This window comes from Medicago sativa, chromosome 7 (assembly GCF_051527215.1).
Source record: "Medicago sativa cultivar Bolivia chromosome 7, Bolivia_mono, whole genome shotgun sequence".
In the NCBI taxonomy this organism is placed as follows: domain Eukaryota; kingdom Viridiplantae; phylum Streptophyta; class Magnoliopsida; order Fabales; family Fabaceae; genus Medicago; species Medicago sativa.
The window spans coordinates 29,625,291-29,652,666 of NC_140755.1; the positions used below are offsets into that span (position 1 = coordinate 29,625,291).

Consider the following 27,376-nt stretch of genomic DNA (forward strand, 5'->3'; position numbering starts at 1 on the left):
GTTGCCTCTAGCCTAGGGTTAGGTGGAACTCACTGAGACATTATGTCTCATCCCAATCCTTATTTGTTTCAGATATCAGGATGGTTTGCAAGCTAGTAGCCGAATGGATGTTGCGACAAGTGTTGGTTCGTACCCGATGCCGGATGATGTGAATCTTCAAGGATGTATACATTATGTATTAGGAAAGTTTAAGATGTAATCTCTTGTACGAACGCATGTTGTTGTATAAACATTCATTTGAAGTTTTATTGTTGTAAAATATTTAATGTATCCAGTACTAAAGATAACGCACGTGCTAGACTTTCTAGATACGTCTATATATATATATACACACATATATATATGTGTTTTTTTTTAGGAAATTTATTTTATATATTTAAATACACAAGTAATAAAATCATAAATCTTAATAAATATAATCAAATTTATTACACACATATCTTACATATACTCCCATTGTGGGTTGAATATGGAGTGATGTAGAAGGCGATAAGATTGAGCACATTAGAGGTTGTTACATAGATTTCAAAACAATCTAAAAGATGATTATTGTTGTGGAATTAAATATGTTATCAGAAGAGATAACTAGAGAGGGTATGTAGCATGCATGAAAATTTTGTATGACCAACTCATAAACAATATTATGAAACTCAAACCAATCAACAACTAGATGATATCACGTCAATAGCAAAATCCATATATTAATTTAAATTTGAAACGAAATTAGTTTATGATATGTCCGGTGAAGATCTGAGAAATGTAGTGGTAGTTCTCTGGGAACTGCGAATGATGTCTCGGTGGTTCATGGTGCTCCAGGGTGGTGGAGTGTAAGATTCGTCACCAGATGAGAATGGTGTCTGCATGTACGTTAACACTCCAATGCTCAAGTCAGAACATGAGAAAGAGATGTGGATTGTGTGCAAAATTTGGGTGAATGAAAGTGTACCTTGAGCGTGATGCTGAGCCACACTTATATAGCTGAGGAGGACGATAACGGTCTCCCTATTACACGGCGAGAATCTTGGAAGTAGTTAGAGATGAATCTGACAACTAGGATTTGATTCTAGCGCGCTCTTGTGCGGTAAGGCGCACAAGGCTGAGCAATGCACTTTTCTAAATAGTATGGGTGTTTACCGTTGTTGTTTTTGGTAAACAAGCGCTAGTTTTATATTTATAGCTTGTAGAATTCAACTAGAAATCCTAAGACATATTTCTGCAATGGTTTCTTAGAAAAGTTTGAATGTTCATCTTGTTCTTAAGTTTGAATGTGAAAAGGATGAAGATAACTGTCTCATCTGACAGATTGAAAAAGGTTTTCAGGCTTAAAAGAAATAAACTCTAGGAACTGAAAATAAACAACTAAGGAGAAAAGAATTTCGATTGAATAAATATAAACTTGTACATCAAATCACACATACATTTCTTATCACTCGTTTCTCGCTATGACTTGGGCAAGAAAGAAGGTTAGAACATATGCTTTGGTCCCCAACTACTTATTTTGATTGGTATAAAAAATATAATAATATTGTATTTGATACTACATACAAGGTCAATTCTTATGAAATGTCATTTAGAATTTTTGTAGGCATGAGTAGTCATGGAAAGACAATACTATTAGTATGTGCACTCTTGTAGAATGAAACAATGTTTGCTTTTTGTTGGTTGGTTCTTATTTTTTCATTTGATTATATGATCTTTTTTGGTATACATATATAGGCTTCTCATTCTGTCAAAAAAAAAAATATATAGGCTTCTCATTTTCAATTAATAACGAAAATTTGATTGCTTTTAACTTGACTTCTATATATTTGATGAAGAAGCCACCAAAGACTATATTAATTGTTCAAAATCCTTGGATGAATGATGCAATCTCAAATGAATTGCCATCAACAAAACATAGTTTCTGCATATGACACGTAACTTTTAAGTTTAATTGCTTAATTCTATACTTTGAGACAAATACACAAAATAGTGTTCTCATTTTTATGGGTTCTATAAGTTGAAGACACAAGAATTTGAGCATCAATGGCCAAAAAATGTTGCTAAGTATAATTGCAGTCAATTAAACATGTGAAAAGACGAGTGTATATTATCATGAAAAAGTGGATGTGTCTTTAACATTGTCATACAATCTTTTTATATATTGTAAGAGGAGTGCTATGGAGACTCTCTTTCTAACACTTACTTTTTAGTTTTTTTCATTGAGTAAAACTCATATAGAACTCACATTTTAAAAATGAATCTCACATAAAGTGCTGAGACCCAGAAGAGTTTCACCCTTAAAAGAGTAATGTTAGAAAGAGATTATTCTGTTTCTGTGAGCTTGGTAAAGACAAGATTCGAGGTTCGAATTTCATACACCACCAAAGAAAGAAAGAGAGTATTCTTAACATTTTTTAATATTTTAATTAGTAGACTTATTTCTCTCTTCTATCATGGTAAAACAAGTGGAACCTAGTTTAATTTATTGTTCCATGGAGCACCGATTAGAAACATCCTTGATTATAATTGATGAACAACATTTCATTTTTTAGATTTATTCAATAAATGATATATGCGGTTATAAACCACATATATCATTTATTAAATGAACCTAAAAAATGGATTTTTTATTTATAATAGTGTCCAAATGGTATATTGATTTATTTTCCATCGAAATAAAAGTAATACTTTTTTTTTTAGGAAAAAAGTAATACTTAGGAGTAGTGTACAAAGTATTGTATTAATTATAGAGTACAATTGAAATGAAAAAAAAGTATTGTCACATTGGAAATTAAAAATGACATTAACAATTTTTATTTGAGCACATGTTAATGATTTTACAAAATATATTAATTGAAAAAATAAATTAACACAATTTCCAAGACATCATAATAACACTAGGCATTTAACACTCTTCATCTTCTATGCTACGTTCTCTCTTTGCTCTTTTCTTTTTACACACCAACTTACAACTCTTCTTCCCATTAAGACCTTCTTTTATAACAGAGACATTTAAAGCATAGAAAGCCAAACCTGTTTCATTTATTGTCCTTGTTCTTTTTGTGATGGCTGGTGTTTGTAGCATAACTCATACCAGCAATGTTCCCTTGATCGGTTTTCTTTCAAATGGTGGTTCATCAAAGCGGAGAAAGAGTGATGATGATATGAGTTTTGACTCTCTTTCTGGTTCTAAGAAACGGAAGATAAGAGAAAAACCTTTTCTTTTTCCAGAGAATGCTAAGGTCATTTCCATTGATGATGATAATGATGATGATGAAGGGTCGGAGCAGTGTGATGAGAAGATGTTTGAGGGTGTTTTTGATGTTAAAAAGGAAGTGAAAAGTGGTGAAAGTGGAGGAAGTGGCGAGTTTTATGCTAAAGATGGAACAGTTGAAAACCCATATGGTGAAAGTGAAGAAGACCACTCTAAGAAACGAAAGTTAAAAGAAGAACCTTTTGTTGTTCCTAAGAATGCTAAGGTTATTTTCATTGATGTTGGTGATGAGAAGATGTTTGAGGGTGATTATGATGTTAAAAAGGATGTGAAAAGTGATGAAAGTGGCGAGTTTGATGCTGAAGATGGAAACTTTGTCGAAGAAAAGCGTGGTTGGACACTTGGAAACCCGATTACAATACATTCAGATGAAGAACACTCTGTTGGTTCTGATTCTAATGATGAAGAAGAAGAAGAACATGATGATAATGTTAAACAGGGAGAAAAAAGTGGAGGAAGCGATGAGTCTGCTGATAAAGATATTTTTTTTGTAGATTTGGACGATTCTGATGAGAGTGATGAAGAACAGTACTCTGTTGGTTCTGGTTCTGATTCAGATTCTAATTCTGATGATGATGTTAAAGAGGGAGCAAAAAGTGGAGGAAGAGGTGAGTTTGTTGATAAAGATGAGTTTTTTGTTGATTTGGATGATTATGGTGAGAGTGATGAAGAACACTGTTTTGATTCCGATGAAAGTGAAGAAAATGAGACTAGCGATGAGGAATTTAGAGTTGATGAGCTGAATGAGATTTCTGACAATGATGATGATAGTTCTTCTAGTTCTCCTTATAATGATGGTAAGGAGAAAGATAAGAAAAAGGGTGGGCGAAAAGACTTTAATATGGCGGAGGAATTGGTGAGAGAGACGAATGATAAACACAGTGGAATTTCTGAGATGAATAATGAGGAGGTGAAGGATAAAAGTCCTTCTGTAAACAATGATGAAGTGGAGCATTCAGATTATGGTAGTGTAGCAACTTCTACTACCTTTGAGAAGAAGGGTTCTTCTTCAAACAAGAATGATACATCAAAGAAACAAAAAGCAAAAAGTGTGGAAAATGTTTCTGATAATGATGTAATTGTTGCCAAAGCCAAAGAAAGGGATAAACCTAATGAAACTGTGAATCTTCGTGATGATGTTAGTGTTGCTAAAGCCAAATGCAAATCCCAAGTCAAAGCCAAAGACAATGCCAAAGCCAAACCTAATGAAAGTGTGGATGTTGCTGATTCTGGTGAAGGAAAAGAGCATGTCAAGGGTTTAGATGTTGGGGGAGTTTCTTTGGTTCAAACAAAGCAAGAAATGATGAAGGAATCACGTAAACAGAAAATGGTGGAGAACAAAGGTATAGCTAACATCCATGTTGAGAAGAATAAGGAATCTATTGATAACAATGGTTTGATACAAAGCGTCAAATGCACACATTTTATGCGGAAGGAGTTGCTCCTTGCTAAATGCTATTGGGACAGAAAGAATACCATGAAGAATGATTCGACTGTGTTCGAGTTCAACGAGCATGGCGTTGATCGACAAGATACACAGCCACCGCTGGTTTCTGTGGAGACACCCCCATCGATATGGAGCCTTAAGAAGGTGGAAAAAGTGCAAAAGACCATGGAGGAGGAGGAGAACGAAGTGTTATGGGATGAATTGGATACAATTCTTAGAGAATCTGACGCCGTATCCATGGTAATCCTCCATTTTAAGAACATTTAAGTTTGAACTCTGCATTTTCATTTTAATTTGTGAACTATAGGACTAGTGCTCAAGCTGATTTTAATTTTAATTTTAAACTGTTTATATGTTTAAACTTCGGTCTAAGCAATATCTATATGTTTATACATAGTGTGTTACTATCTACAGATTGGAAATTTAGGGACAAATGAAGCTACAAAAATAAAAAGCGGAAGTCCATCATCGCGATGTGAACACGACACTTTTCTCGACGAAGAGATTGGTGTATATTGCAAATTGTGTGGTGTGGTTATTACTGAGATCAAATATATCTCACCACTAGTGGTAAGCACGGTTTCATATTGATTTATGTAAAATAAATTGGTTACTTTTCTGATTTTGGTCTTGATTATTGAAATTTGAACACACCACTTTTGATTGCATTATGCAGCGATTTAATGCAAAGTATTGTGTACTTGCGGCTAAAGCAGTACTATTTGGAACATAACACCAATAAATCTGTTGTTAGATTCAATAAATTTTCTGCTGTTAGATTCAAATTAAATTTCATATAGTTGTATGTTTGTTCTGATTTTACCTTGTGATATATATGTTGATAAGAGGCACCGATATTTTGCATACTTGTTTTACACGTGACACAGGTTGATAGATTTCCCTGTGAAGGTTCAGGAAGAAAGGCATCATTTGATGGAGTAAATGTTTCACTGTTTGATGGATCTCAATTCAATGTTTATGATAAAGATTCAGAAACTAATTTCTCTTGCAATGAAGGCACAGTTTGGGACCTAATTCCAGATTTGAAACAAACTTTATATCCTCATCAACAAGAAGGCTTTGAATTCATTTGGAAAAACTTGGCAGGAAGCGTCAAGCTTCAAAAGTTAAAGAATGCCGATCCTTGCAGTGAAGGTGGCTGCATTATTTCTCATGCTCCTGGAACCGGAAAGACAAGGCTGACCATAGTGTTTCTCAAGGCATATTTGAAAGCCTTTCCCAAATGCTTGCCGATTATTGTTGCTCCTGCTAGTATACTACTAACTTGGGAGGATGAATTCAAGAAATGGGACATCGGAGTTCCATTTCACAATTTAAGCAATCCCGAGTTATCTGGTAAAGAACATGCTGATGCGCTTGAAACGTTTGATCAGTATACTACACAGCATAATATTAATGAAACGCGGATGACAAAAATGATTTCGTGGTTCAAAGAAACAAGCATTCTTGGAATCAGCTACAGTTTGTTTGGAAAAAAATGCCAAGATAAGAAAAAGCATGAAAATGTGAAGGAGAGAAAAGGAAACTGTGATATGCGAAAGATTCTGCTAAAAGCTCCTGGTTTGTTAGTTCTAGATGAAGGACACACACCAAGAAATCAAAGAAGTCATATTTGGAAGGTGTTGTCGAAGATTCAAGCGCAGAAGCGAATCATCCTTTCCGGAACTCCATTCCAGAACAATTTCTGGGAGCTTTACAGCACCTTAAGCTTAGTGAAGCGTTCTTTTCCTAACACGATACCGCCTGAGCTAAAAAGTTTTTGCCATAAGCAGGGACATAAATCATCTAAAAAGCGGAGTTGTGAACCTGTTTCGGGCAACACAACAAGAGACCCTTCTGATGATAAGATCAAGAAGCTGAAATTGCTAATGGATCCCTTTGTTCATGTGCACAAAGGGGCGATCCTTGAAAATAAGCTTCCCGGGTTAAGGGACTGTTTGGTGACTTTGACAGCAGGTAGTTTGCAGAATGAAATTCTGAAGAGCATTAAACGTTCTAAGAACACAATATTTAACTTTGAACGTAAGATAGCATTGACATCCGTCCATCCATCGCTTTTCCTTGAATGTTCTCTTTCGGAAGAAGAAGAATCTGCTCTCGACAAGGATCAGCTGGAAAAGCTTAGACTGAACCCATATGAAGGTGTCAAAACAAAATTTTTGTTCGAGTTTGTTCGGCTATGCGATGCTTTTCACGAGAAAGTTCTTGTGTTCAGCCAATTCCATGCGCCTTTACAATTAATTAAAGACCAATTAACCTCTGCTTTTAAATGGTCTGAGGGAAAGGAAGTGTTGTTCATGTCTGGCAAAGATCCTCCAAAGGTCAAGCAATCCGTAATCCATAGCTTCAACGATGCAAATTGCCAAGCAAAGGTTCTAGTTGCATCTACAAAAGCTTGTTCTGAGGGAATTAGCTTAGTTGGAGCTTCTAGGGTTGTACTTCTGGATGTTGTATGGAATCCTTCTGTCGAAAGACAAGCTATCAGCCGAGCGTATAGGATTGGTCAGAAGAGAGTGGTACACACATACCATCTGCTTGCTGAAGGGACTATGGAGGAGGAAAAATATGGTAAACAGGCCGAAAAGACCGGTTATCTGAGCTTGTTTTTTCAGAGAAAAATGCCGCCTATATTGATGATGAATCCAAGAGCTGTGATGTGAACTTTGAAGATAGAGTTCTTGATCAGATGACTCAGCATGAAAATCTCAAAGACATGTTTGTTAAGTGCGTGGTACTGAGGAAGGAGCGAGATATGTGAGAGTTTTGGCAGTGATCCAATTTCATGCTTGGATACATTTCTGTGTTTGCAAGAATGTTAAATTTTCAATCAATTCAGTTTCGTGTATAGACCACCAATGACTACTTTCAAAGGTAAGAATATTTTTGGTGGATCAGATTAAATTAGTAGTTTTGACTTTATATTTTGTTAATATGATGATTCAATGATATATTTCGACTAAAGGTTAAACAAAAAATAGAAATGCTCTTACTTTTACAATTTTAATTATCTGTGTTGTTTAATTCAGATCATGCTTCTAATGTAGCTCTTTATTTGGTTTTGCAGATTCTTAAACATTGCTAACTCTACAAAATTTAAGGCCAACGTGTTAAATCGAAGAAAACAACAATTACCTTGCTAGGACTTTCAACTTAGGATATATACTATATTTGTATCATGACCTACAATTAACTTAAATACACTGTCAGTATCTTTAAGCTGAGAGCAGTGGCTACATATGAATTAAAAAGTGATACTTCAACTTTGGGTGTCCATTTTTGCTCATATCAATTTTCATCCTCGATAACTTTCTTCTTAAGTCTCTCTTGTTCTTTTTTGACAACAAGCAGAAGCATCCATTGTTCATTGCTGATTTCACTGCACTACTTTGATATTAACTACATCTTTTTCTGCAAGAATCAGAACACAAAGATAGTATTAATTATAATGAATCCTAACACGGAGATAATCATTTTCTACACACTAAGAATGTGAATCCAAGAAGAAATTATGTTTTGTCTGCAAATTAGTTCCTCAAATCACATCAGCATGCTATTTGCCCTTCTCAGGAGCCACATCAGCATGATAACACCGTAGGTTAATGTCAGGCAACGCGTTACACTTCCAGGGACCAAAAAAAGAAGTTATAAGTTGAATATATGCATAAACATGTTTGGAATTATTGATTATAATGTAAATCCTCATCTCAGCAATACTTAGTTCCATGATCAGGATGTTGATACTAATGATTTTTTTAATTCTAATTTGATACTTACCAAATCAACAAGTTGGTCATCTCAATAACGAACGAAAAATTTCAGAAAATAATTCATCATCAAATTCAGCTAAATAAGAATGAACAGCCATACTCGTTTACATATTTTCCATTTATATTTATGGCGCCTGTTTATACCGTCATTTGATGCAAAAAGCTTCGAATCAGAACACTGAAAGGTACATTTTAAATAATGTAAATAAATAATGCCTAACCAACCCTTTGTATTATGAATGATTTATTGATCTTACAATTGTTAAGAAAGGCATCATGGAGAAAAGTCAAAAAACCATTGCTTATAACCAAATACATAGTTCTCTTTCATTATCATTTTTTACTGTTAATTTGATCCTTGTGTACTTACTTACATAGCATGTTTGCAAAGGTAGCCCTGTAAGCAGCTAATGAGAGACAACAAGTGTAAGAAAATAACTTACTCTTTTCAACATAAAAATTTAGTGTCTGAATAAGAAGTGTTGAAAGTGATATGCAATTCAAAAATGCAAGTTCTCCAAGAATCCGAAGTATGCCATCCAGTCTTGTCAATTTTCAACCGTTGGATCGAACTGCATCCTATACATTACCACTAAGATTAAGCTTGATAGAATGGATGGAGCTTGTGTTTATTTGGCCCTATCCATCCATTTTAAGTAATAATAACAAAGTCCTTTAACTTTTGTCTCATTTTTTAGTGACAGGGTAGTGCTATTCTCCTACAATTATAATTTTCACAAATATTCCTAGTATTTCCATGTTGCAATGGAACCCTTTTTCAATCACCTCATGCAGTAAATGTTGATTCTTAGGTGGAGTTGATTAATTACATGGATCAATCAATACAACATATAACAATAGTCTAGATAAAATTACATAGATAAGAAAAAAAATACACAGAATAATGTTACTTTAAAGAACCGATTTCATTAGAAAAATAATGATTTAATTCATGTTAGCCAGAAGCTCTTATGAATTATGATATATCTTTACTATATCACAAGGCATGTACTACTGATAAAAAAAATCATGCAGACATGAAATGCTAGTGATAGTGAGTGAGGAAGTGGCATTACTCCTTCCATCTCGATAATCCGTTCACTACACTGTAACGACAATAAGATATATTCAACAGATAACTTAAATTACGAGATTGCTGGCATAAGTTTCCAGATATATCTACATTTTCAGCAGAAATACTTTCCAACCGTGATAGATCAAACGTTGGAGTTCTAGGAAAATTAGACATGAAGTAGCATCAATTTGTTCATCAGATAACTTACATTTTGAGTACATTAACTAATTTGTTCATGGCCTACGATTGACACAACGATGAGGCTACACTATAATGTGACAAAAGCAACTTCTCTTTTTCTTTTTCAACAGTTTTCTGCAATTCAATCAGAGAGGTTTGGATCAATTTTGTGGAGCATTTGAAAAAGTCGAAACTTGAGGCTCTGGCAACACTTACTTTACAAAGAGCAAATCACATGTTAGATGATTGGAGATTGGCCAACATGTCAAGGGCGAAATCCACTAGTGGTACATTTGCGGCTGCGAACTCGGGGAATAAGAGTCAGCTGTAACCGAACAAACAGGGGCAGACCCACACTATGGTCACAGTGTGCCAGCTGCACATCCTCAAAGTTCTGAATTTATACCACTAATCCCTTGCCATTGGAGGGCAAGGGAAGCTTGGAGACAAGCTTGTTGATGCTTCTCCAACATGCATCAACTCTCCTTTGTTGTTAGTTATTCATATCATGGGTAACTAAACTCTCTTGTGTCGGGATTGTATGTAAATAGCTACGAATCTATGTATTACTCTTAATCTGACCGGTTGTATATGATTTATGTTTTCAATATAATTTTAGTCTAAATTTGTTCTTAATGCTTTGTCGACAATGTAGTGTTTCACAATTGATCTTTTTTATTTAGTAATACACTAGTAAGGATGGCTATCTAAGGGACATGGTTTAGACTATGTATAGATGCTATCACACGAGAAATCACAGGTTGGTCTATATTCATGTATACCTTTTTGGGTGTAAACCAGATATTTCTGCACGCAACTCTCTTGTGTTGGGATTGTATGTAAAGAAATTTGTGCCTCCACAACGCGCGGGTCCTAGTTTGGCATCTTTGAAGATTACGCAAAACACATGACACTAAATGTTATTTTCGTTGGTGTAAAATAAAAAAATAATGATGTACACTTGAATATAAAATTGGATTAATCAATCTCAACTTAAAAACCCTTTAATCCAACAGTGGGAATTTTATGCATGTTAAGATTATTGATGTTACAAGTCAGGCTGCACGACCTTCACCTCTGTAGTGAGATAATTTTCTGAACTAAGGTTTAAGATACATAAAAGTTTAATATTCGTGATCAAAAAAGGTATCATATGATATCCTAAATTTGGTGAGTCAAATTAAACTATAAATTAAGGGAATTTTGTTTGGCAATTGAAGTTTCGTTTGCACATAATACCATTCAGATTAGGTTATAGTAAAATTAACATCAAATTGACTTCAGACCATCTTGAGTTTTGAATAGGGGTTACCAAGAGTACTCAACTACACCAGATCCAAACTGGCTCAATGAAGATAATGAACATAATTCCTAAGTGATTTGCATGGTCTATGTAGCTGTGCACATAGGTGACCCAGTTTATACACAAAATTGTAACGAAATAAACATGAGATTAGTAGCGTTAAATAAACCGATAACACAAGTATTTCGGAAAACTATGAGAATCTTAAAAGCAATGGTAAAAATGCAAACTAACAAATAGGTAAAATATAAAGTTAGCAACAAATAAGTTTATACTACATATACAAGAAAGTCTTAACCAACTAAAAAAGGAGACTAGTTAGCCCTGAACATAATTTTAGCACACTGCAGGGTTATGCCAGTGCCATAAAAAGATTCAACTTCCATTGAATTTCTGGTTATGCTGCTCACTTCTTGGTTTTCTTCGGCGCTCTACGTAAAAGTGAAAGTTAGACAACAACACCAGTAACACAACAAAAGCTGCCTATGTTGTAATACACGCTAATGATTAACATGCTTGCTTGGTGTCTAATAATCCAAAAGAAACATTGATTGATGGTATTAAGAACCAAACAAAGCAACTAAAGAAAAAGAAACATGAGAATAGCCTATAAAGCTAATAAACTCATAAAAGCACTTTCAGTGAATGATAGTTATATCAAATTCACATCTGCATCTGCATAGAAAACAAAGCAAAAAATTCAAAAATAAAAATATCAAAGACAAAGTTAGTGCCAATTGGCTAGCATGAAGTGAAAATTGACTAGCACGTGGTTTTTCTTTCTTTTATTCTTTCAATTGTAAACTATGTTACTGGAACATCTGTAACAGTAATGTGACATAAATTGGATACTGGGTGATAATTTGCAAGTAATACTGTTAACTTCAATTGTGTTAAACCAGTGCTCACAACAAAGAGCTGCTAAGAAAAACTAACACCGACAGAAATTACTCCTCAAAAGCTAACACCAGCTAGCTAGACACGAGCACTAGCTGAAACTAGCGAAAACCCGACAACCCCGTTCCCCTGCCAACTAACGAAAACACACACAAACAGAACAAACTACAAATCAAGTACAGCCAAAGCAGCCACCTCAACACCTAAACTAACCCACATAAACACAAGCAGCTACAATCGGCCACCAAAAAGAGCCACCACACGGCCAAATAAAACTAAAATCACTAAACTAGAAAGAATGACGGAAATCAGTCCACTGACAGATAACACCAACCAACAAGCCGGAACAGACTCTTATCTCACCAAACAGTTACAAAGGTCCCATGACCATTCATAAAATGGACAATTAGGCAATCTCTTACTAAACAAACCCCATCTCCACGACAACACTTCAATCTCATCCATCACCTCCATCGGATCCTTAATCACATTATACAAGAGTACTGTTTTTAAAAGTAACTCACTCAAACGTAGTAGGGGATCTAAACTCATTATGTTAAAATTTAAAATGTAATTTTTTTTACAATTATTAGTGATTCTTGCCAAAATACATTTAAATATGCTTAGTTAGGTCACAAAAGGACTCGACTATACCACCTGAATAACAACCAAATATAAACAGCAAGACTTTATTTTCCATTTCCAATAGCTACCAAGCTTTGTCTGCTTGTTCAAAAGGATAGCTAAGTTAAGTAACTCAGACACTGTATTTTGTTTAGTTTGCTTATTTCTCGGTTGTTACAGAACTGTGTCTTTACAAAAACTGAAAGTTGTTCATATATTTCTTCACACAATCCCTAATTTATACCACTAATCCTACTTTTGTTCATTTTGCACACCCTCAAATGTTTGACCATGCACCAACTACACTCTCTCTCTACAAGCACTAATGTCTAAAGTCAGGAACAGTACCGCTCGTGCCAACTACCATCAATTTCACATTTCATTCAAAACAAAACAAATCAAAAATAGATAAAAAGAAATAAAGAAAATCACTGTCCGTAGATGGTGTAACATGTGGCTGAAAGTAAAAATAGGTGCAAAGTTTGAAACATATCAAATATAGTACAAGTTTTTCCTTGATTAGTAAGTAATTAAAATGAGATCAGGTACTTCTAAATTCTAATTCATAAATGCAAAAATAAACAATCATAGACAATGCTGCAAATCCATAAAATGTTCTCCAATTCAGTGCTTATATGTACCTGTTCTACTAATTCTTAACACGGTGAAATCAAACTCTCAACGTAAACTTCTGGGTGCATCCTATAGTTGATGTTTTGCTTAGGAATCTTCCAAGTATCATTTTTGGAATTGAAAACAACCAACTTCAATTTGTAACTTAAGTCACAATAATCAATTAGTACTTGGTCATCCTCAGAAATATAGAAAGCCTTGGTATGCGAACGGCAAAACCAATGTTCCATGTAAGGGATACTGTACAATTTAGTCCAAGAGTTTTTATTTCCATACTCCTTCATAATCCAAACATCCAAAAACCCATGAGAACTTGCAAAGATGCACAAGCAATCCTTCAACACACCCAAGATCCATCGATCCTTGTCCAAATCAGGCTGCGAAAGCTCTTGATACGACCCATGCTCCAAATCAAGAGAAACAATGACACGATGGTCTATTGCCAACCAATTGACAGTGCCACTGACAAATACTCCCGGTCCACGAGTGGGGCCAGAATATGGGAAGTCTTGGATCCTCGTCCAACAATCAGTACCCAAAGTATGAACATAGACTTGATGATTTTTGTAAGAAAGTGCAACAACCTTATAATTGTGTGTGAAATGATCATACCCAAAGCTAAACCTAAAACAGGAAGGAGTAACTCTTCTACGATGATGTTTTTCCAAAAGAGGCAATACATTGAATCTTCGAATAGAAGGGTTCCACAGGAAAACAGAACGGTCAGCAATGGTGATACAAAGGATGCCATCACAAGAGGAAATTATTTTGAAATCAGTGCTAGGAGTTCCATATTTATTGATAAGCATGTTCAAGGGAATTGGGGAATCGACTTGAGTCTGTGTAACAGTGCTAGGGTTAGGGTTGAAAAGAGATGAAATTGGGGAATCCCATACAAGACGGTGAGTGATTGTGATAAGACGGTGTTGGTGCTGGGAAATCTTTGACATGTGAAGGTGTTTCTTTGCGAATTTACGATCAGAGATAAGAGAATTCCATGACTTACAGAGGCATCGGAGTTGAAGGAGGAGCTTCACAGGAAGCCTGCAAAGAATTTCTGCAATCAGATCCACCGGAAGATACGGCTGCGCGGATGACAGGGTTACGGCATCGTTTGGATCCATTTTGCTTAACTGAACGGATCGAGCGGTCATGAATCACGATTGACTTCTTCGTTTTGGGCTTGCAAGTTCAAAACAAAATTACCTGCTTAATGAACATGTTGAAACTATCGTAACCAAACCTACAAAAATCAAATCAATAAACTTCCATAAGCATGATAATATGTTAAAATTCAGAGTTCAGAAATTCACAATATAAAATCAGAATTCACAAAAAAAAAAAAAAAAAAAAAAATCAAAAATCACTTCCTATAAAATTCAGAGAACAAACAAAGCAATAGTGAACTCATAAACGACACAGAAATAGTAATTTTGTTTGTAAAATCAAATTACACATTACGCGATGAAAAATGATGATCGAAATGTTCATTCACAAGTTAGCATCGAAATTGAAGTAAAAACCATCTCGGAGATTGATTTAGGGTTTAGGGTTTCGAAAGCATGAAAGAAGAATTGAAAGCGATTAGGAGTGAGAGAAAACCTACCACAGAGAGAGAGAGAGAGAGAGAGAGAGAGAGAGACAGAGAGTAGAGAGTAGAATAGAGTCGCCAAGTTGAATGAATGTTTGAAGGTATTTGAATTTGTATTGACTCAGACCCAATTGAGTCTATCCCAATTTTTTCGCACCAAATTAGGGTATTTGTTACCTATTAAAATAAAATAAGTTAATACTAGATAATTTAAAAAAAATTATAGGGTATTTTAAAATTAGTTTAAATATGATTTTCGTCCCTGTAATTTGAGCCAGTTTTGGTTTTCGTCCTTGCAAAAAAAAAATATGCAGAGGGCGATGAGTAATTTCGTACCGGCGGTCAACGATAGCGACTGAATTGAAAGCAATGGCGGTGAGAGCCTCAGGGTAGCCGTCCTGTAACTATGAACGAGAATCCTTCTTCTACCGCCCCTTTTGGGAAAGTGGTCAACCCACTATCGTTTCTCCCATTGTTGAAGATGAAGAAGGTGCACCTCTAGCTTACACTGCCATGGTTGAGGCAAACATTGATACTCCCTCCTGCCAATCAAGCCATGATAAAGAACAATCCAATTTGAATCTAAGAACTTGAGCTTGTCGAGGTTGATGATGATACCAACGAAGATTGGGAGAGGGAGAGGGAGAGGGAGAAAACGATGAATGGAGTAAGAAATTTGGGGATTTAGGTTTTCGTAGATGAAAGAGAAAGCTACTCAGTTGAATAGAGAAACAACACGTTTTACATATCACATTTATTTTATTTACTAATAAACTTTTTTTTTAACAATAAACTTATTTTGTTTAAAAGAATTTTTTCACTATTTTTCTCAGTTTTATATATTATTTTATTATCATTCTTTGAAATTATATAATTTTTTATTTTTTTACAATATTTATAAATAACTTAATTTTTTCCTATATAAAAAACCTTAATTTTTTTTACCATAATATTAAAACTATTATTTGCTCAAAAAAATATTAAAACTATTATGAATTTTAATTTACATATAAATAATAAAATTAATTCTTGAAATAATTTAATTTCTTACAAAATTTAATTTAATTTCTTTAATGTTGGCGCCAAAATTCCCGCCCTCATTTTTCACAAAATTTTGAACTGAAATACAAATTTTGACTCAAATATGAGACGGAAATAAATAATCCGTCCCAATTTTGCGACAAAAACAACAATCCGTCTCAAATTGGGGACATAATTTCAATTCCGTCCCAAAACAATATAGATTATGATTGTTATGTCAATAAAATTAAAAAGATTATGACTTTAACACCAGTTAATTATGAAATTTTGCTGCTTTAAATTAATTTTAAATTTTATGATATGGAGATTGAACTGAGATGTGACCATCTTATACAAATCATCATCACCCCTACTAAGACGATTTACAATGGTGAAAAATATTCAACAACACTCAACACCTACTTTTTCAATTCCCAACACTTCACATCATTTTCTCTCTCTTATTCAACACTCATTCAACTTTTACCCTCTCCAATGGTTTTTTATTCAACACTCTACCCCACCACTTTTATTTATTTTTCTTATTTAATTTTATATTTTTTTCTATAATTACATAAAATTACAATTATCGATTATAATTAAATTAAAATAAAAAACACATAACAATTTATTTTTTAGTTTTTTGCAAAAACAAAATTTATTTAAATAATTTTATTTTATTTTCTTAACTTAAAATGCAATACAATAAACTAAGCACGCGACACACAAATAACTTAAAATGCAAGACATTAAACTAAGCACGCGGCACACAAATAACTTAAAATGAAAGACAACAAACTAAGCACACAATACACAAGTAACTTAATTAGTACGATACAAATCATCTTCAACCACGAAACTTCAAAAGACTAAAACTTCAAAAGAAAAGCTAATAATAAGATTAAGATAGTGAAAAACTTGATATTTTTTATGTGTCATATATAGGCAAAAAAAATCATGAATTTTGGTAAATAAAAAAAAATAAAAAAAAATTATTTGCAATGAAATAATTAAGTTCAAATTATTAAAATGAGAAAAATCTAAGCAGCTAATCAAAATCTGCCAAGTGTCCCCTCATTATCCAAACAACTTTCTCTCTCCGCGTCCTCTGTCACCCCACTCGCGCCTGTCGGAGCATGTAACTCACTCGCTGGATTTGCCAAATGGAAATGTGACACGTGGCGTAGCGTGTTAGAATTCAACATGTTTATTTGTTTCATCTCCTCTCACCTCCACATCATTTTTCTATCATTTTAAACACACCCTTACAATGGTTCAACATGTTGAGAGTGCGTTTCAACAAGTCCATTGTAAATGGTCGAAAATCACTGACACAAGCTTCCATTCAAATAAAGAAAAAAAAAATACTTTCACCATCTAAACAACCTATGAAAAGAAAGAAGTTCATATGCAACCTATATTTTTAGGGTGACTTTTAGAGTACACAATATTTTCAGGGTGACTTTTCGGGTACACAAATTGTTAATATGAAATAGAAGGGTGACTTTTAGGGTACTTTTAGAGATAAATATGAAATAGTTGTTTCGGAAAATAGAAGGGATAAATATGAAATAGTTGTTTCGGAAAATAGAAGAGATAAATATGAAATATGATCAATGGCTAAAATTGAATGGCGCCTAAATGTGCAAAATCCAATTGCTTAGAAAAGTGGAGGGAAAAATGGGGGAAAAATATTAGGGTTAGAGATAGCTTTAGGGGTTAAGCTTGAGATAAATATGAAATAGTTGTTTCGGAAAATATAAGAGATAAATATGAAATAGTTGTTTCGGAAAACAGAAAAGATAAATATGAAATGGTTGTTTCGGAAAAATAGGGCTATAGATAAATATGAAATAGTTGTAGGGCCAATTTGTTTCGGAAGTAGAGATAAATATGAAATAGTTGTTTCGGAAAATAGAAGAGATAAATATGAAATATGATCAATGACTAAAATTGAATGGTGCCTAAATGTGCAAGATTCAATGACTTAGAAAAGTGGAGGGAAAAATGGGGGGAAAATATTAGGGTTAGAGTTAACTTTAGGGGTTAAGTTTTAGTAAGTAAGATTATTTTTGTTCCTCTGTACGTTTTTATGGGTTATTTGTGCATTTTTAATCGTTTAATAATAGTCTTCTGCAAAATTTATTCGTTTGATAATAGTCTTTTTTATTTCGATTCAATTTGCATGCACGTACAGTATAAACTCTTTTAGAAAATTGTAGGTTTATTTTTGAGATAAAAGAAATCATAAAAACTACAATATTTCTGTCACTCACAAACAGCAAAATATAAGCACTACACCCTCCGGTCACTATTTTAAGCAAAAAACAACATTTTAGATTCATTCATTTAATGATGTATTTGATCTTTATTATAGACCACATACATCATTAAATGAATGAATCCAAAATGTTGTTTTTTGCTTATAATAGTGACCGGAGGGTGTATAAATTATGCACCGAGAACAAAAAGTAAGACTTAACTCTATTAATAAAAATTTTGTCAAAAAAAAAAACTATTAATAAAAAAAGACCAATGTTGGCGAATAAAACATAAAAAACAGTTTTATTAAAAAATAAATGCATCCTAAAAATACTTTTTTAATTAAGATCCACTTCATAGAGTGAATAGCTCCTATAGAATACATAGTAGCTACACATGACATTAGATTTCAATCATTATATCCTAACCATTTATTTTTTAAATGATAAATAAATCAAAGGTCAAATGAATGTTTGTGCATGGGTACACAAGTTTAACAATTTGTGTACCCTAAATGTCACCATATTTTCAGTTAAAGAAGTATGCACTGGAACTTTTGATTTCTTCTTGAGCCTTAACGCGTGGTGTTCAAGTTCGTAAGTCTATATTTGTAAAATCTTAACACATAAAACATAAATAGATTCAATTTTTTCATTGTTATTTTGGGTATCCAAAATAGAATTTGGAAAAAGAGTCAAGAAATTTTAGGCTTTGATGACAACCTGTTATATGTGAATGCGCCAAATAAGTCATATGATCTGTTGTTGATGGACACGTTTGGAAGAACACAAATTGAATCTCAAACTGAATCTATAAATCTCTAAATCTCTAAATTCCGAATTTAATCCTCGAATCTTTAAATCCTTAAATCTCATCTAATTCTCTCTTTGTTCAAAATCAATTCTCTTTTATGTTGTTGTTAATCAATGGAGATTTGTGGTAAAAAGAAACATAGGAAACTCCAAATCTTTTGTGTTGTCAATCAAATGAGTTTAGTTTATATGGTGTGGACTATTATAATTAATAGTATGTCTCATACCAAATGTGATTTTTGTAAAAATATATGTATGTTTCTTAACTATCAAACAATTGAGTATGCCTTTAAACTTTCGTTTAATTAAACATGATCAAAAAATCTTCAACCATATCTTACTTTGTACTAAAACACATTTATCAAACATGCATGCAGAACATATGCTATCAAAAATAGCTTCAACCATATCTTACTTTATACACATTTATCAAACATGCATGTAGAAACATACTAATAAACTTCACTACATTTACACTATATAATGAGGGAAAGATTATACTTTTTGGAATTGAGGAGTAAATTGTGGTAATTTCTTATAAACATTAGAATGATGTACAATCCAGAGAATTAACAACAACAAAAAAAGATATTGATTTTGAATAAAATAGGGAATTAGATGATCTAATCTTCCATTCAAAACCCTTTCTAAAAGCATACTCTTTATAAAATGATTTAACTTCATCTAAGCTAGAAAAACACATATCTATTTTAGGCTCCCAGCATGCATCATCATCTTCTTCTTCAACATTAAAGCTGCCAACTTCTATACCTTCACCATCAGTACTACCACAATCCACAACAACATTTGAACTATCCATAAATTTTCAATTGTGGGTGAAATTGGCACACCAAAACTGCACAAAATCACTTAATTAGATCAATAATAAGTTATATTGCAAACATAGTGGTTTACGAGCTTATTGCATCAAATATAATGTAGCAAAAACATCAGAAACAATGTAAGCATCACAAACAAAAACATTAAATATAATTTAAGCATGGACTTTGTTCATATAAACACAAACAACATACCAGAAAACAGGGGAGGCGCAAACAGCAGACCAGAAATCACAAACAGGCCTCACAAACAGCACAGACCTCCCTTCCCAGGCCAGATAGCAGAAAAGGCCCAGGCAGAAAAACACTCCCTGAACCCCCTAAGATAGCAGCACTACTACAAATACCAAAATAGTGAAATAACTTGTTCTCTAAGACTCTGAAGTCCACACTTATGAAATCAATGCAACAACTATATTCCTACCTTTCTCTTCAAGATTATGAGGTTCCCTCTCATATATAAATACTCAACTATTCACAATTTCAACATAATGAGGTTTCACTCGAAACATAATCTACTTTCTCAAAGTACATATCATATTCATATCTCTTAAAAAGAAGGAAAAAAAAATCAATTCATCACTGACACTATATCTTTTAAATTATATGTTCAAGTGTGTTTATATTCACTTTCATACTCTACTGAATGAGATAACTTTTCCTTACAATTCTTACCACTTTTAAGTATTAGCTGTGTTGAAGTCTATAATCATGCAATTAAGTTGAGAAAATTAATATTGAACATATTCAGGATATAAAACCTTAATCAATTTCATCATTTAGTGAATTCAAAAATTTAGGGTTTTTAATTTGAAATTTGGGGAAAACGAAAATGATGAAGGAATCATCTCACCCCATGATAAAAATGCAAGAATGAAGTAATGAAATGAGATAACAAGTAAGAATAAAACAAGAATTATTTGGGTTTAGGATTTTTCTTCTTCTTCTTCTTATCTACTAAGAATCAAACCAACGTTTAGCACAACAAGGTATAACAACAATTACAAGCCATTGAAATTTTAAAAACAAGAACAGACAAAAGGAAAAAACCTGGGTATGAAAACAAGGAGAGGAATATAGCGTCGCAGCCGAGATAGGTGGAGTGACCGAAAATAGCATGAGTGGGTGGCACTATACAAATATGAAGGAGTGACGAGAACCTATGAGTGAATGAAAGATGATTTGTTCTTGCTCTTGCTCATAGGAAATGGGTGAATCAGAAAGAGGGAAGGAAAACGAAAAAAGAGGGAAAATGAAACGAGGGAAAGATGGTGGTAAATAAGAAAGAAGGAAAGTAAGGAAAAAAGAAAAATAAAAAAATATAAGTATTGAGTAACAGTGTATGCTGTCGTATTTGTGTTTGTATTTTTGTGTTTACTTATCATTCCTGTTTTGACTATAGTACATAGAACGTGGGTGGGTGATGAATAGGCAACGTGGCTGCCTGTAATAATAGTGGATTAATCCAATGGTGTAGCCTTGCATGACTGCAACAAAATTAATTGAATGTAAAGATTAGATGTTCGAATATAGGGTTGGTTTGTAACAAGATTTAATTCTATTCTAGGGTTTCATTGTTTGATAAAGGAAATGCGATAGTTTACCTGTTACGTGTTACCAACAAACGAAAGATGCAGAAGAAGAACTTTGATTCCACGAGTCAGAACGTTGCGACGATGAGTGTGTGAGAGAGAGAACGCTTCGTTGTGGTTTTGATTTTGAGTTTCTAGAGAGAGAAAGTAGAAAGAGTTTTGAAGAAAGAAATTGAAGAAAAGATGAACTTGGTTTGTAATGAGTGAGTGAGTGGGTTTATATATTTGGGTTTAACACATAACGGTATAATAAGGGGACCTTGATTGACTGCAGTCGCTTGTGTTTATTTTTTCTGAGATTAGATGATAATGACTAGCTTGATGATGATGATTAAAGATGAAAGCAGCTACCAACAGAAAAGCCCTAAAAGTAAGTTTTGTTGCAAATTATCTTTATTAATCTAATCTAAAGATTAAATTAATGAATTGGTTAACAAAAACTTACTATGCATGATAGAGTAAAGTGTAGTGTAATCTCACACCAACACACATGATAACACTTCACTCCCTCATGCGTAAATTACACTTACACATGAGCTATGAAGCACCTATCTGTTTTTGCTTTGTTCTAATCTCCTTTTTTCTTTGCTTGCTTTGATAGAGCCCGCTGTATCCAAACTCAAGTCAAAGACATATCAAAACAAACGCAAAGGTTTTAGGATTCGAGGTCGTCGAAGTGCATTGAGGAGACATATTATCAAGGAGAAATTTGTTATTCACGATCACAGAGAGTGCATTGAGGCAAATGAAGCTTCAATCTCTTGTTTTGATATAGAGGACGATTTCCCTCCAGATAGGAGTAAACCTATGTATCCCTTAACTTTCACATTTTTATATTACTACTTTATGTTGATAAATAAATCTCCTTACCACATTTTATCTCTGCAGATGGCATACCTTTTCTCCTCGAGGAGATACAGGTATTGTGTTTTGCATGCCTTTTTTTACTTTCACTTTTGTTTTTTAATCATCCACTGGAATTAATAATATGAATCAACATGTTTTTTATTTTTTTCCTTCTGGTTTTAGGTCCCTGCTTCCCCTCAGTACTGCCTAGAACTAGAATATGCAGACGAATTCCGCACAACTCTTTGGTTGGACAATCCATTTAAACAGATGCCATTATTTGATGAACTAATGGAATTTGATCTGGAAGAAGAAAATGATGCATAAGTGTAGCCTACTATTTTCTGTTATGGAATACAATAAGTGGATTCTACCGTTTGAATTCATTGTTTCTTTCTTCTACTGCTGTATGAACCATTTATGAATGAATTTCAAGCTATTTTAACAATGTATATATTTAGTGGCATTAGCATTGTTATTCTATTGGTTTTTGCTATCATGCAGTGATGTGTCTGTCTATAACAAAATATGGCAGAAATTCCATCTGCTGCCTGTCCAATATAGCCAGTTTTTAGAAATCTGAGTTCCTTTATGTCTAGTAATCAATTGAATGGATATGGGGATAAAAATATCAGTTTCCAATAGCAAAACAATTTAATTTTTTGTGGACGAGAAATGAGAAAAACAAGGGTCAATCAGGTTCGAGTAGGTCTGTGTTTCATAGCTTTCTTTTATTGTGTCTGCAAGTATGCAATATTGAAATCAAGAGCACAATAACTATTGGGTTATTATAGGGGGCTTTTCGTCTAAAACACATGTGGTTTTTCAATCAATAATACTATTTTTATAATTTCTTTGTTTTGGTTTCTTATTGTGATTGAACTTCAATATTTGATTGAACCTAGGTTTAGCCGTTGGCAACGTTGGGTTTCTTATTCTATTTCATGTCTCTTATTCAAATATTTGGTTTACTTATGTATTGATGTTTCCTTGCTGGTTTGTTTTGATGAGAAATGGGATCTGATATGGTTGTCGATAGGGGCTTATTGAACACTACAGGAGAAGAGTTTTTAGGGATTCCAGTAAATGTAAACGTGTCACATGGGAAGAGTTTTTATGGTTGCCGGTTTGTATTTATCGCTATATTGGAGTTTGTAGATTTAAGGTCTAAGGATGCAGTTGGTGATTAAGCTATCAGCTATCACTTGGATTACTGCTTTGTTTGTGTGCTGTACTTGCTGTGCTAGGGAAGTATTCTGAAAAGAGCAGGTGAATTCTTTATTCCTTTCAATGTTACATCTAATCAATCAGTTAGGTCTTCATTATAATTGTATGCTATTGGGTTACTCTTATTCTAGTGGTGAATAGCCATTTAGGAAAATTCATTTTAGAATAATGATCATCTGAGTATTGGAGATATATTAATTAGATAGACGAGTTAATTAAGAATTTGTTGAGAGGGAGAACCTGGTCTTTAAATAATAGGAAGGAGAGATTTGGACTTCTTGAAAGTACCTGGTGCTGCAATATTATTGAAGGAAGTTTTCCTGTAACTTTAAGCAATAGAATTTGATTTCCTTTACAGTCTTGACATAAGTCATATGAGATTATTAGTTAAGTAAAATTCAGTTGACAAGCAGTACCCAACTTAAGCTGTTTGTATTAGGCAACGATGAAGAATAGTACTTTTACACTTGATCTAACTTGATACAGTTCTGCTGTTTTATTTGTATGCGATTTTGTCTTTAGAGCATAGTTGATAAATGAGTCAAGCTATATAGGAATCCAAAATTTAAATAGCTAAGGTGTTCAAAATAAGAGGGGGATAAAATTGCACTTTCGCCTTATGCATTAGGCTATTGGCGGAGTCAGTTCCAGGGGCAAATACAAATTGTGTTTATTATACATTGGGTATGAGTGTTTTTTAGATACAATTTTTTGTTATACGTTTTCAATGTTATATTTTAGCTGTTAACAAAGACTTCTAAAACTCGTACAAATTTTCGTTAATTGTGTATGCAGGTGTGGAAATTTCCAGATAGACCTACCCTTGACTAAAATTCAAAGAGTTTGATTGTTGGTGAATCTAAGAAAGCAGCAAATTGAGAATTGGAAATGTTTTCTTCTCTCTAACAAAAGAAAATTATTGTTGTGAATCATTCAATAATTCACTTAATCACAATTCCCCTTTCTCTATATACATATATAGTGACTTATTGTTATACCAGTTCCCTAATCTCTATTTATATATTGTTGACTTATTGCTTAGACCAAATATTTGCAAATTTAACATAAACAAATTTTCTTCTACGTTTCCTCTCAAGAGAAAATAAAAATTATTCTACGTTGCTCTTACCATAATAATGTGAAGGGAAAAAAAAGTAGAATAAAAGTTATAAAACCGGTGTCAACACCATGTTTGTGTTTTAGCGTGTTTGATTATATAGTGATAAAAATTGATCTTGAACTAATTAATTTTGAAAATTTGATTTCAAATAAATATGAGTAAAATGTGAGTAGTCTGTGTCTCGATATATTCATGTAAAAGTAAATCGAAGAATAAGTATGAGTGTAAAAATCACGTTATTTTCAAACAAAATTCAGAGACAAATCAAAACTTCAAATTAGTAGTAGGTGTCACATAGAGATGCATTGCTGGTGGATCCATGTCATGAATTTAAAGAGGTCAGGTAAGTGTATCTCAATTGGTAGCTACTAGAGACATTTTATGAAGAGGTCGGTGCCAGAATTCGCACGCTTTCTGGGAAACTTTTTAGAAGGTCACCCATCCTAAAATTGCTCCAAGTCAAACACGCTTAACTGTGAAGTTCTTATGGTTTGGACTACCGAAAAGAAGTGGTATAGGTAGTACCAAACAATTCCTATAAACATTCTTTCAACCATGCAGTCTCATACCTGCACAGTCTTAGAATCCCTCTCATTCCGATGTGATTCGGTTGCCTAGAAGTTGCAAGGAGCCGCATATTGTCATGCCTTGTGTACCGACGATCACTCCATACCCTCGTCAGCCTCGAGCGCTACACAAATCAATTTCAATCAACATCACTCAAACATATTAAAATCAATTTTATGTGTATTTTCCTCTCCCTAATGTAAAGCATAAACTCTATCTAGCATTGTTTACCCGTAGTGTGCATATGTTTTTTTAACCCAACATGAGGAGTAGCAAAGGGCTACTACCTCAAAACAATATCATTAAAAAGAAGAGAAAAACAAAGAAAATGAGGGGGACTAGGCCATAACCTCCTAAACATGAGACACCCTAAAGTTGGGCATCCCTTGTTTATCATGCAACAAAAGGCTACTAAGAAAATTAGGCATGCAAAGCCAAACAGTAAAGCCATGTAAATCTAACCCTATAGAAGCTAACTTGTCTGCGCATTTATTACCATCTCTATAAACGTGAGTGATCATGAAGTTCATACAGTAAAGAAGGCATTTGCAGTTCTTCCATCTATTTCTAGGATCACAAGGAATCGCTGAATCATTCTTGAATGCCATGACCGCTAAGGAGGAGTCTGTTTCAATCCACATATTTTTCCATCCTCTTTGAAAGGCAATCTCAGTTTCTCGCAATATTACAGATAACTCAGAGTGAAAAGCGCTGCCTCCTCCCATATTTTCTGTAAAACACGACAGAAAGTTTGCAAGTGAATCTCTAAAAATACCACCGGCAGCTGATGTGGTAGAGTTGGCTGCACCATCAGTGTTGCACTTAATCCATCCTGGGCTAGGAGGGGGCCAAATTACTTCCTTCACACAAACAGGCTTTGGAGGATAAATAACAACATTAAACTTCTTCAAAGTAACCAAGTCCCTAACAGAAGCATTGGCGGATTTAGAAGTGTTGTTTCCTGAAAGATTGACAGATGAGATGATGTTGTTGATTTCTAGACTCCAGTTAGGTTTATCATTTTGGAATCTGCATTGGTTTCTAGAATACCAAATGGTGCTGAAGATGCTAACAATGGTGGCTAGGATAACTATTTTAAATTATGGGGACCAGTTCCGATCACAAACCTTCCAGATATCCTCAACAGATTGAAAATTTAGAGTAGTTTCCAGAATAGAAGCAAACCAACACCATATCATGAAAGCAAACTTACATTCAAAGAAAAGGTGGAAAGAAGTTTCCACATTTGATACGCAAAGCGAGCACATCGAAGAGATGCATAATCCCCTTTGTTGTAGCTTTTCATCAGTTGGCACTTTGTCATGAATTACTCTCCAAGTTAGAAGAGACTTCGACGGAGGTATGTCCTTGTTCCAAATGTTGCTTGCTCAGTGAAAAGTAGCTGATGGTTGTGTTATGAATGCATATTAGCCAGATAAGCTCAGACCTCCATGAGTGGTGTGTTTCCAAACTAGCTTATCCTCTGTGATTTCCATTGGAATTATGATTTATAAGACAATCGGCCTAAGGCTAGGGTGTTGAAAATCAATATCATGAGGGATACACCAGTGACAATTTTAGATATAGTCTTTCACAAGCGCATGAAAAGATTGAATATCATAGTTTGACAAATGCAACCTTTCCTGAATGGGGGTCTCCACACCATGTATCTTTCCAGAAATTGATTCCACCTCCATCTCCAACAATCCAGTAAGAGTTTGCAATGACTTCGAGGGAACTCTGATTTGATACCAGACCAAAGGGAAGAACAGATGTGATGATTGATAGCTTTGTTACCATGAACAACATACTTCAAATGTTTGGCCCAATCTTTTATGGATTGCATCATGTCCCAGCAAAGCTTTAAGTTGAAGGCTTCGTTTAAAGAAATGAGAGACCTCAATCCCAAACCACCTTCCAAGAAATGAGAGACTTCAAATTTTTATCCATTTCTCAATGTCCTTCAAGATGGAGATGGGCCATGAATATATTGACATTGAGTGTGTAAGCATGCTATAAATGACTGATTTGACCAATTGCACCCTTCCAGCTATAGAAAGCAGAGAGGCCTTCCATGCTGAGAGCTTTGATTTGATTTTGTCAGCTATGGGCCGAAGATGAATTGCTTTTGGCCTCCCTTTGAAGACGGGAACTCCAAGGTATATGAATGGCAAAGAACCAATTTCAAAGCCAAATAGATTAACAATATTATTCAGTCTAGCCTGAGAGATACCAACTGCATAGATGGTAGATTTACTTGCACCGATGATTTTCCCAGCACTATTTGCATATGCAAA

The 27,376-nt window shown here is 34.0% G+C and overlaps 2 protein-coding genes and 1 pseudogene across 8 annotated transcripts; 2 read left to right on the top strand and 1 right to left on the bottom strand.

Moving 5' to 3' along the window:
- The first annotated feature begins 2,801 nt into the window (after nucleotides 1-2,801).
- LOC146905466 (SNF2 domain-containing protein CLASSY 4-like) lies at nucleotides 2,802-7,545 on the top strand (annotated as a pseudogene). The gene is made up of 3 exons (XR_015019908.1): nucleotides 2,802-4,943; nucleotides 5,118-5,273; nucleotides 5,591-7,545. The product of XR_015019908.1 is annotated as an SNF2 domain-containing protein CLASSY 4-like (transcript).
- A 286-nt stretch (nucleotides 7,546-7,831) lies between these two features.
- On the bottom strand, nucleotides 7,832-14,942 carry LOC146905467 (F-box/kelch-repeat protein At3g23880-like). 6 transcript variants are annotated; one of them, XM_085727020.1, is made up of 4 exons: nucleotides 14,810-14,942; nucleotides 14,210-14,446; nucleotides 13,212-13,890; nucleotides 11,233-11,480 (listed from the first exon to the last, which is right to left on the bottom strand). In XM_085727020.1, exons 2-3 carry the CDS (start codon nucleotides 14,215-14,217, stop codon nucleotides 13,227-13,229), a joined length of 672 nt encoding a protein of 223 aa, XP_085583146.1. In that variant the 5' UTR covers nucleotides 14,218-14,446; nucleotides 14,810-14,942; the 3' UTR covers nucleotides 11,233-11,480; nucleotides 13,212-13,226. The 6 variants fall into 6 exon arrangements, with proteins under 6 accessions (XP_085583145.1, XP_085583146.1, XP_085583147.1 ...); XM_085727021.1 differs by having other exon boundaries at nucleotides 11,233-11,724; XM_085727019.1 differs by lacking the exon at nucleotides 11,233-11,480 and adding an exon at nucleotides 7,832-8,132 and having other exon boundaries at nucleotides 13,212-14,446.
- Nucleotides 14,943-21,628: 6,686 nt separating this feature from the next.
- On the top strand, nucleotides 21,629-22,621 carry LOC146905468 (uncharacterized). The gene is made up of 4 exons (XM_085728543.1): nucleotides 21,629-21,689; nucleotides 21,921-22,118; nucleotides 22,208-22,239; nucleotides 22,349-22,621. The coding sequence occupies exons 1-4, from the start codon at nucleotides 21,629-21,631 to the stop codon at nucleotides 22,490-22,492; spliced, it is 435 nt and encodes a 144-aa protein (XP_085584669.1). The 3' UTR covers nucleotides 22,493-22,621.
- Nucleotides 22,622-27,376: the final 4,755 nt, after the last annotated feature.

Coding starts and splice junctions, on each gene's coding strand:
- LOC146905467 (XM_085727019.1), bottom strand. CDS start 14,357: ATGACCGCTCGATCCGTTCAGTTAAGCAAAATGGATCCAAACGATGCC.
- LOC146905468 (XM_085728543.1), top strand. CDS start 21,629: ATGACTAGCTTGATGATGATGATTAAAGATGAAAGCAGCTACCAACAG. Junction 21,690..21,920: donor CCAACAGAAAAGCCCTAAAA/GTAAGTTTTGTT, acceptor TTGCTTTGATAG/AGCCCGCTGTATCCAAACTC. Junction 22,119..22,207: donor CGATTTCCCTCCAGATAGGA/GTAAACCTATGT, acceptor TTATCTCTGCAG/ATGGCATACCTTTTCTCCTC.